The sequence below is a fragment of the Pinus tabuliformis genome, chromosome 1_2 (genome assembly GCF_031772625.1).
Source record: "Pinus tabuliformis cultivar Carrire ecotype Pingquan chromosome 1_2, CPIR1, whole genome shotgun sequence".
NCBI lineage: Eukaryota > Viridiplantae > Streptophyta > Pinopsida > Pinales > Pinaceae > Pinus > Pinus tabuliformis.
In genome coordinates this window covers 866,614,151-866,625,791 of record NC_142298.1, presented here as the reverse complement: position 1 = coordinate 866,625,791, position 11,641 = coordinate 866,614,151, and the positions used below count along the sequence as shown (strand labels likewise).

Genomic DNA, 11,641 nt, shown 5'->3' with positions numbered 1-11,641 from the left:
TCAACCATGACTAAGAGGTTCTCTCGAATATTGTTTTCTACCTTTTCATATTCGAGGGATTATCTACGAAAATGGACCTTTGGAGCTTTCTTTTTCGACTCTTTTTCAAACTCTCTAAACATGATTTTTTTTTGAGTTACCCCTCCATCACACACGCAAAATTTAAATTACGCAGGACTTGTTACCATGACAAGGCTGAGCTACTCCTTCGTAGGGCTCATTAAACTTACTAAGATGGATTCATCCGAATGATGAACTTATATGACAAGAATATGGTATCCTCTTCAAGCTTATGTAAAAATAAAGAGGTACACACTAGAAATAGTGGGGAAAAATAAAAGCGCACATCTCTTGTATTTTGTGTAAAGGAAACATGTCACTCTTGAACCTGAAATTTATTTGTTTCTCGTGTCAGGTTTGGGTTATCCTCACTTCATTATTTGCCTTGTTGGGTTTTGGGAAATCCATTTTCCTCTCATTTGATTATATTATCACCATCACCTGTGATCCTATTTTGAGTCAAACACTACCAAACTCCAGAGTCATGTCACTGATATGTTCAAGAGAAGTCCTATTTGCAGTTTTTTACTGCTTATATACTATCTGACTTTTCTGCAACAATCCTAAATCACTCCTATCATTTTGAGATATCATATGTTTCGTGTTAATGATGTGGGAAAATTTATGGCCCTCCTTCAATGGATAACCTCCTGTCGACTTCAACTCATTATCTAGGAAGATGATTTTAAAATGTTGTTTCAATACCTTGAAGGTTGCATGCCTCAATGGAAATTTCTTCACATTCGGTAATAGGTTTTGCATCATTGGCCTTCAATTGAATGATTCTATGGGTGTTTGAATTCAGCTTCATTATTCACACTTGTGGATTGTGGTGATTGTACCTTGAGAGCCATTGCCATTATTGGTGGTTTCTCTCATGCCTGTTAATGGTTTACATCATTGACCGGTAATGAGGTGATTTTATATCATGTTCGAGTTTGACAGATTTATTCACATGCTAGAATTCATACATTGGTCAGGCCAAGGCAAAGCACAAGACCCTGGATCTCATATGATAAAATGTAGGCTACGAGGATTTATTTAGTATTCATGATTTTATACATGATCCTTTTCATAGATATGGTTGTGTCCATGCCGTGGATCCATACATATGATCCTTTATAGTCAGATGGATGCATCCATGCCATGGGTTTATACAAATGATCCTTACAATTCAGATGGTTTCACCCATGTCATGGATTCATAAATTTATAGTTAAGCATATTTGTATCAGAGATGTCAAATATGTACGTTATATCATGCTTGATTTGTAGGTCTCCTGACAATGTTTTTTCTAGTGCTTGCCTTGAATTGTAAAGAATTTTAGTCATCACTTCCTCTTCTACCTTCATGGTTTAGGGGGCATCTATTAAATAGTAATTTGTCACACTCCTATTATCATATCCTGAGTGTCAAACTTTGTTTCATCAATGTCGCAAGTGTCGCAAAGTGACAAAAACTGTGAAGTATATTCATCATGAAATACATACTGAAACATCCCTCAAGAATGGAAGAAAAATTTCCTGAGTCATTTTGGAGAAGGTTGTCTGAAACCCTAAATTTTAGGACCACTGCTCTTTGCTGCACTGTCTGCCTATGCTGATGGTAGGCTACAATTCTTTGACCTAGCACTTCCATCATGGTTTTTGATATGGAAACCTGCGATAAACCTATTCTCGAAGGTTTTCCCAAAATGGGGGAGAAGCTTCATATGCTAGAAAATTCAAGAACAATGAGATGGATATTGGTTGTTGTAGATACAGTCAAGCTCTCCCATTTGGAGCACTTGATCTTATCATAATAGGCCTTCCTCTTTCTTTTGTAGATGCCTAACTCCCTCTCCCTTCTTATAAATCAACTCCCTTCCATCCCCAAATGTTTGTTCATTGATTTCTTGCATCCCTATATTGAGATTATTACCAAATGTTGCCCATTCTAACTTGGAGGAGTGTTTGAAGAGTATTTTCTTGGGCTTGGACATCTACCAAAAGGAGGTCTCCAACATGAAGGCATAGGTTGTATGCTTCCATTTTTAGCTCATTAATATATAAATATGATGTTCACTTTCCATAATTGTGTAAATGTTTATTCTTTTAGCTTAATACTCCATGATCTATTAAGTATTTTATGTTTGATTTCTGCCATTTATGTTCTTGTATCTTGTATTTCTGTTTGATCTTTATTGCAGGTAATCAGATGTGAGAACAAGTGAGAATCAATCCTGTAAGAAAAGTAATCAAAGTCATCTCCAAGGGATTGAGTGATTAGCATCAGAGCGAGGTAGGCTACTCTCTCTCTGCATTTGTTAAACATAAGCTAGGAAAGTGTATGTTAGTTAGTTCAGTTTATTTCTAGACCCACTCATTGGGGTACAGGGATCACGTCTATGCACAGAGGGGATTTACCTTCATAACAAGTGAGTAGGAAAATACCGTTGTAATTTGTTGGACTAGTCCTTACTTAATAATACATTGTAGGCTTCTGAGATGTCCACAATTCAGGTGAACTTGTTGATCACATGATAGGCAAATAAGCATATTTATGAGTTCACCAATATATCAAACAAGAGTCTTGTCTAGCTGGATAATCTATGCATCTATATTATCCCATGTAACATTGATTTTCTTAGGTACATACAATGGCATTATGTTTACAGATGCATCAGAATCAACTAAGAAATTATGTACATTGTAATTAAAAATTTCAATGTCAATAAAAATATAGGGAAAATTGTATTTTCCTCTAATGTAATGCATTGAGAAAAAATTACAGGGGACCAGAAGACTTACCAAATCACTTCTATGAAGAGGCATTATCACCTGAGGAAAATGGGTCAGGAGCTCGGACAAGCACTTCCCGCTCGCCAATGATCCTTGTAAGCTCGAATATTGAAATAAAAATGTGATATTTCTTCATGTATTCAACTATATTTAATCAATCACGGTGGGCATCACAACAGTGTTTAAGATAATGACTTTATCTGATACTTACTAAATGGTGTGCTTGCTTTTATGGTTGGTGGAACTATTTTTCATTGTAGTAATATTTCCATACTTATTATGAGCGTTCTGAGCTCAGTTGATAGGTGGTGTGATCTTCCTTAACAAGTATTCTTTTATTTTCTTCCTCTTCAACTCTTGGTAAAAAAATGAGCCTTGACTTCTCAACTTATATCGAATATTCTACTTTTGAGTCGAACCCTCACTCAATGGTGGTCCTTCAGTAGTTTTTTCATTTGCAAATACACAAATGAAATCATTCATTATGTTCCCAACACTCATAGTTTCTTTAGACACAAAATTTTCTTCCTATTATTTTGTTGGCTCAGTTTTCTCACCTGAAAGTACAATTTCAATGATACGCATAGCGAAAGCGTTCATGTTGTGATTCATTTATGGGCATGTCTTCTTCAAATTATATTCTTGATGGAAATAATAATATTGGCCTATTCCCATTCTTTTGACATTTAACATGACGTTTGCACTTTGTGAGAAATTTAGCTGGATAATTGTTGTTGTTGCTGGAGTTGCTAGCCCTTCTTAGGAAGTTGAATTTTGGGGGCTTGCTTCTAAACGTTGTCTTGCTTAAGCTTTATTTTAATTCTACCAGCTGATTAGACAGGGAATTTATGGTTCAGGGCAAGCTTTCGAGATCAGTGGAGTCTTTTGATAATTCATTGTCACCAATTACTCCAATTACATGCAAGTCCTTTTCAACCACAATGGATTATTCATAATTCTTAGGTAGAGTTCCTTTTGTAGTTCTCTTAATGAACTGTGTGATTCTTGTTGGTAAGGAAAAAGTGTAGTAGTCAATGGTGATTGAGTCATGAGGTTTCATATCTATAGGAAATCTATTCAATATGTGATTGAATCTTTGATTAAAATATTTAACTTTTTCTTTCTGCTCCATCTTCAAATTTCCAAGCTCTTTTAATATTCTGGCTAGGGTTTTTTCATCGGTAAACTTTTCAAAGGAACAAGTTTTAAAACCAATTCAAATTTTGGATTGAATTTGGAGGAAGACTATGGTACCATACATCATCTCTACCGTCTAAGGTACAAGTAAAAAGTATACATGCAACATCATCGTAATGTACCTCAAATATTTTTAGGAGTAGTTAGAAGTTGTCCAAATGGTCTTCCACATTAACTTTTTTATCAGGGTCATACTTTGGTAACAACTTTTCTGGGTGCCTCAACATATTGTGTAAAATAACCAGTAGTGAAAGTAGGCCCTGCGAAATCTAAACGATATCTTGGTCCGCCATGTATTCATCTTTGTGCTCCTCCTCTTCTTCGTAATTGAGGTAAATTCCTCCTCCTCTTTGTAGCCACCTAACTTGTGGAAAGTTTCATCTGAGAGTAGAAGGTCATCTCCATCACCTTCGTTAAAATATTGAGACTCCTTTAGCTTCTCTTCATTTTTTGCAATCTCTGCTATCTCTTCAAGGGTGGGGAAAACCAAATCTTTGATTGTAGAGACCACTATCGAAAAAGGAGTGGTTATTTTATTATTTGGAAAATAAGGAAGACCATTTAGTCTAGGTATAAATCCAATAATGTTTGTGAAATTATGGGTTATAGATCAAATGGCCTGGCTGTGCTCGTAGAATATTTCACAAGTTTGTTCAAGATGGGCTGAGAAGATCCGCTAACTTCGCGAATATGAGTAGGCGAGGTGTTTGGAATATTGTTTCCTTCATTGAAAGAAGTATGATAAGGGTGGGTTGAGTTATGAACAATAAAAGTATGGCTGCCCACCTTATAGTGCCAGAAATGTTGACAATGTTGGACCTGCCAACATTTAATGTGGTCTCCCTAATATGTCGTCCCAATTAAACCTCACACTATTTGGGATAGGAGGCCCATCCAGAATATGACCTGATTACCATTTTCTTAAAGGTTTTTGTTGGCCCTAACTGTCAACAAGAGAGAGGGACACATATGTGCCTTCGAAAAGAAAGTGAGTATGTCTTGCGAGCATTTGGTTCTAGGTTTGTTGAGGTTCTTCTACTATGGAGGGGAAAATAAAGTGAGCCTCTAAGAGAGAGGTAGTAGTACCACTCTAGTAGAGACACACACAAAAAGGATATATTTTTCTAACTTCAAGTGGAATATTCCACAAAGATGTGATGGTCATTGCAACCATCACAACACATTCTCAATTTAATAAGCACTAAAATAACTAAAATAGTTCAACTACTTTAGTAAAAGTGAAAAAAATATGAATCATAAAAATTCATAGAACAGTGTTAGAAATATTCATAAACTAAGGATGATGAATGTACTGGCCATTAGGATTCATATATTAAGTAAAAATCCCAGGACACATGTATACAATGAACACTACTAGCTCCAATGCTGGAGCAGCATTGGAGCCACTACTTACTTCCTAATAGAACTAGCTTATCCCTTTGATGCCTTGTGAGATGACCCAAGGTGAAAAATCATTTTCTTATATAATGAGGGTGTATATATAAACAATGGGGTGATATTTCACCTCCCTTGTGACTCTTTTTGTTATCACCAAAAAATTGATCATCTAGCCTAATTTACTAGATGAATCAAGGTACACCATGTAAACCCAATTTTACCATAGTAAAATTGCTTTCACTATGAGAAATTACTTAATAAACCACATTTTTAAAGTAATTTATAGTTAAACCCATAAAGAATAATTAAATAAATAAGTATTTATTTGATTTTACTCTAGGAATAATTAATTAAACCATTGGAAAATATCTTTCAGTGGGGGAAGAGTGGAGTGCCAGTCTGAAACATGGAAGGAGCACGATTAGGGTTTGTACAAAAACCCTACTACAAACACTGTTGTTGCAAACTGCTATCCTTTGTTGCATCAACTTCCTCGCAATCATGGTTTTCTGGGCAACCATCCCCATTTTGCTGTCACCTGGCTCCACCACCTGTTTCCCATTGTCTCCGAGATTGACTGCAGCATGTCAGCTATGGATGAGGACGTTGTTGACTATACGATGGATCATAAGCCATATGAGTCCATATGGACTAGCCCTAGAAATTTGCTAGAGGTGTTGTTTTCTAGGCCTTTGGGAATGACCTTTCCATTGCAGTCAAGTTTGTTATCTGCCCATTCCGATCCTAACCCTTCCACAAACAAAATCCCATTCTCCATTCTCTCTATTAATTCTGCGGGACTTGACTGCCCTCCCCTCTCACTGACTACCCTACATATCCTCGCTACATTCATTCCTTACTCCCCAATGTTTGATTCAGTGTTGCAAGATTATCCACATATGACACGCTCCTCTACTATCCCTTCATCAGTAACGTTGGCCTCTGTAGCAGATTTTATTCCACTTCCATCGGATTCTCTACCTTTTTCGCAATCCTCTATTGAGCCCGGAATCTCTACCTCGACATCCATCTTTTCTGACATCCCAACTGTGAACCCTCAAACTGACATCCCACAATCTTAGAGGGACACCTTAGGTGCTCAGAACCCTCTCCGGGACCACCTGATAGCTCCTTGACCTAAAAAATATAAGAAATTGAAGTGTGAAAAATCTTCCCCAAAGTATATGGCACTATGTTTTGGTGAAGGGGTTAAAATGGGGGATGTTGTGCACACAGATAATAAGGTCTTGGTGGATAGAGTTAGAGGGAGAGAGTACACTGCTACCCGATTACGCCTATGGGTCATGGAAATCTGGGGGCATATACTCACGAAGGTCCCGACTGTCAACACTTTGGCTCAGGGATGGATTTCACTAAGATTTAGTGGGATGATTACACCACTTGGCTCCTTTCATGCTATTGGCACATTGAGATGGCCCTTATATTTCTCAAGTGATGGAGCCCATTATTCGATCTTGAGCAAGAAAAGCTATGTGCTAGACCACTTTCGATTAGGCTACCTAGTCTCCCTTACATTTTTGGTCCGAGGATATATTTTCCCACATTGTGAATGCACTTAGCACCTTCCTGGACCATGGCAAGCCTTATGAAACATCAGGAAAAAAAATATGGCTCGTATACTATTGTACTTGGACACTAGAGAGGGATTGGAGGAGCATATTACATTGCATTGGAGAAGATTCACTCGCATCCAACTTCTGGACTATGAAGGGTGTCTTTTCGGTGCAGAAGGTGTCACAACGTTAGTTATCTTTACAAAGAATGTCCACTGGTTAATTCCACTGCTTCTTCCTCCAAGGCTTCCACTGATGTGGTCCTGTTGCACCTTCATCTATTGAAGGCCAGACTCCTTGGTCACGATGTTTGAAGACTACGAAGTGCGGGACAACTCAGATGTCAACTTTGGCCTCTCCCAGGCCTACATCACCACCTATGACGACATCCTGGGTTATTGTTATGGCTTCTCGCTCATCACATACTCCTCCTCCCCTATGCATTGTATCTTCTTTTATTTCTTCTTCTTCTGCGCAACACTTGCATGTTGCATATGCATCCAGCCCTTGTTTTTCATTATCCTTTATTCCTGCCCACTGAAACTTCACTCTCCATCAATCGCTACCACACTGCCCTCTACTCGTCGTTTGGCTACTTTCCGCTTTCCAAAGCTCTCGGCCACCACTACTCACTCTCACTCATACAACCTCCACTCCCGGGTGTCTCACCACCTTAAACATGTTGGGATTGGGTTGATCTCACCTCCCAAAACCACCAAGATCGACAGGGGTAGGCATTCCTTTATCTCCAAATCTATCATCTAGGATGGGGTGGATGTGGCTATGGGCTGGAAATCTACACTCAATAGGGTTATTAAAGCATCGAACACCCTCCCCCATTCTTAATCATGAAATGGATCTCCTTCAGTTGTAGAGAGTTGGATAGCCATGCTAAAAAACTAGCCCTCTGAAGACTATTGGATTCCGAGCCTATTGACATTATATATATTCAATAACCCCTTGGTGGGGCTGACCACATTATCTCAGTTATGCAATCTATGAAGTAGGTTTGGATCTTCCATGCACATGATGTCATTTGATGATCTTGTTGCATTGCATTGGGCATCAATCCTGTCTCTATCAATATTATTACTACATGGTGGGGAGCTACCTTTATTGGCATGGACATTTATTCGTTAGAACTAGGGATGGATTTCAGAATCATCAATGTATATGCTCCTTGTCTCAACAGAGCTAATTTCTGGAATCATCTTCTCAATTTATCCCTGGTCACCATAGACAATCTCATCCTGGGTGGGGATTTGAATTTTTCTATTAGATATGGGAATCTTGGAGAAGGAATGCACAACTGGATCCCCTATCGAACACCATGGCTCAACTTCTAGAGCAACACCATTTGATTGATATCCCCATGAACAATTTACAACCTACTTGGTGCAATAGAAGAATGGGTGGAGCTACCCTACCTAGGTGATTGGATTGATTTCTAATCAAGGAACATCTAGTACAAACTATGTCTAATTATTGATAGTGGGTGGGATCTGGTGGTATCTCTGATCACTCTCCTATCTTCCTTGAACTATCTGGTCCCTTTCCGAAGCCTAGGGCCCCTTTTAAATTCAACTCTACTTGGTTGATGGACCCTGATTACACCAAAATGGTCAATGACTACTGGCAAGCACACCCTCCTTCTCAGGGGAGATCCATATCAGAAGGATTTTTCCATAATCTTCTCGAGATAAAGAGTTTATCTATTAAATGGGAAAAGGATAAGAGAGATTGGGATGATCAGACTCTCAGGAACATTGAAAACATGTTGGCTGATCTTTTGGATGAGCAGGGCAGAGGATTCACATCTGAAGAAGTGAAAAACAATCTCACTGATCTGGAGACTCAAATATCCAAGATCCTCAAAGATCGTGAGGAAAATTGGTGCCTTAGGAGTTGGGCTATATGGTTAAAGGTTGGAGACGATAATACCAAATTTTCTCATAATTATGTGAAGGGGATAAGGGCCATTAACACCATTTGGAAAATGCCTACTAAGGATGGACAATTCGTACACTCCTTCCATCAACTAGCCCACATAGGCAATTCACATTTTCAACATCTATTCAAGGCCCCTCCTGGAGTGACTATTGCTGAAATAGTTCAAATTGCTGGGATTTTCCCCTGCTATGTTGACCAGGATGAATATGAAAATCTTATCAAACCTGTCAATTTGGGGGAACTGGAAAGCACACTAAAATGGTTCAAAAAGGGTAAGATCTCGGGTCCATATGGCTGGGTTGTTGAATCCTATACATCCTTTTTTGACACCATTGGACATGATCCCCTAAAATTTGTGGAGGAAAGTAGGTGAACAGGGCGCATGTATGAGGCTATCAACTCTACTTTCATTGCACTCATTTCTAAAGTGGATTCCCCTAGATCATTTAATGATTTTAGACCTATTTCCCTCTACAACTGCCTCTACAAGATTATTGCTAAGATTATTGCCAATCGTCTTAAGCCCATTTTATCTAATCACATCTTGCCTGAGAATTTTGCATTCTTTCATAATCGTCAAATACATGAAGCTGTTGGTACTGCACAGGAGGCCCTCCATTCCATTAAGATGAAACAACTTAAAGGAGCCATTCTCAAGATCGATCTATCCAAGGCATTTGATTGGGTTAGCTGGCTATACATAAGAATGCTCCTCACCCATTTAGGCTTCCCCTTATCCTTCATTAACTAGATCATGTGTTGCATTACCATTGTGTCCTTCAGTGTCCTCATTAATGGTTCAGCCTCCAACTTTTTTCATGCTGAGTGTGGTCTCAAACAAGGATTCCCTCTCTCCCCTCTCCTTTTTCTCTTGGTTATGGAAGGACTTAGTCGACTAATCTTATAGGCTAGAAGGGAGGGGTGATTACAGGGTCTCAAGATAATTGATCAATGTACTATTACCCATCTCCTATTTGTTGATGATGTGCTCATTTTTCTCAATGGTAGTATTCGAGATTCCTCTATTTTCCATGATATTTTGATGCTCTTCTCAGCTGCTACAGGTATGGAATCTAACCAGATGAAATCTACTATTACCTTCTCAGCTTGCTCTCCACAGGAAATGCAGATTGCTACACAGAAATTTCCATTCCTAAGACTACAATTGGAAGATGGGCTCAAATTTCTTAGCTTTCAAATCAAACCCCACTATTACAAAATTGCGAACTTGATATGGCTTGTGGCCAAGGTTGAAAAGAGATTACACAACTGGAACCATAGGTTCTTATCCAGAGTAGGGTGATTAGTCCTCATGAAATCGGTCCTAGATGTAATGACAGTGTATTGGATGTCTTTAGCTTGGATCCCCAAAGGAATTCTTTCACAGATACAAAAAATATGTTGAGGATTCCGTTGGAATTTGTACAAGGAAGGTAAACCATTTGCTTGGGTGGGATGGAGCCACATTACACTCCCAAAGTAGTGAGGTGGCTTGGGTTAAAAAGACCTTCCATTTTTCAGACATGCATTGGATGCCAAGATGGGATGGCTTATCTTTACCTCACACAGTCTATGGACCAAGGTGGTGCACTACAAATATATTTGGCCCTTACAGAATATGGATTGGATTCGCCTCCCTTCATGGAAAAGAATGAGTATATCTTTGATTTGGAGAGTTGTCTTACATACTCTACCCACTATCAGAAACAGTCTTTCTTGGCGCATTCGAGATGGAAAATCAGTGTGTATAGGCATGGATCCTTGGATAGGTTGTGGCAACATGTACTGACTTCCTCCTGATCTCATTCTTTTCCTTAAGCATAGAGAAATACATAGGATTGCCAATATTGTTGATTTGGAGAATACTACCATATTTATTCAAGCATGGAATTCAGCTGATATATTGGGAATCCTTGTACAATGGCACCAGGCATGGGCACATTACATAATTGCACTGATAGAATCCCACGTTTGCATCAAGGAGGGTGATGATGAACTCATTTGGGCCCAAACTAGTCATGGTGTATACACACCCAAAGAAGGTTATCCCATAATTTATGCCACTCACATGCCACCTATGCTCATAGATTGGTGGTGGACACTATGGAAGCCTAAATCTCTTCCCTATAGAAGAATATTAATGTGGAATATCTTAGTGAACAAGACACCTACTAGGAAGAATCTGATAAAAATATACCCTCATGGGCCCTGCTAGTGTGTTTTATGTCTTGAGGCTGAGGAGACAAATGACCATCTCTTTCTCCATTGTCCCACAATGATTGATATCTGGTCGCAGGTTCTTACTTCTTTGTCCATTACTACCAGATGGCTTGGAATCATTGGAGGGAGGGAACCGTGAACCAGAAACATCATTGTCTTCCCCTAATCGCTTGTTGGACCATTTGGCTGATAATGAATGGTGTCATCTTCAGAGATAATGTTGGTCGTTGGCCATTTTCCATTGCCTATATCATCAATGCCTATCATGAAATTATAGATGACGACCCCACACCATCTATATGTGTTGTGACTCTTGAAGTCATTAACTACAATCTTTCATGGGCATACTTCAATGGTGCTACACAAGAACAAGGCTGTGGGGGTGTATACTATTGCACCAATCTGAAAATCATGTTTTCTGTATACAGATGGGCTTGGGGAATAGCACTAATAATTTTTCCG

General features: G+C 38.8%; 1 protein-coding gene across 1 annotated transcript; it reads left to right on the top strand.

Moving 5' to 3' along the window:
- Positions 1 to 8,627: 8,627 nt before the first annotated feature.
- On the top strand, positions 8,628 to 9,332 carry LOC149208676 (uncharacterized). Its single transcript, XM_089398400.1, has one exon. It carries the CDS (start codon positions 8,628 to 8,630, stop codon positions 9,330 to 9,332), a length of 705 nt encoding a protein of 234 aa, XP_089254526.1.
- The last annotated feature ends 2,309 nt before the right edge of the window (positions 9,333 to 11,641 follow it).

Bases quoted from the DNA above. Each gene is read 5' to 3' on its own strand.
- LOC149208676 (XM_089398400.1), top strand. From the start codon at position 8,628: ATGGTCAATGACTACTGGCAAGCACACCCTCCTTCTCAGGGGAGATCC.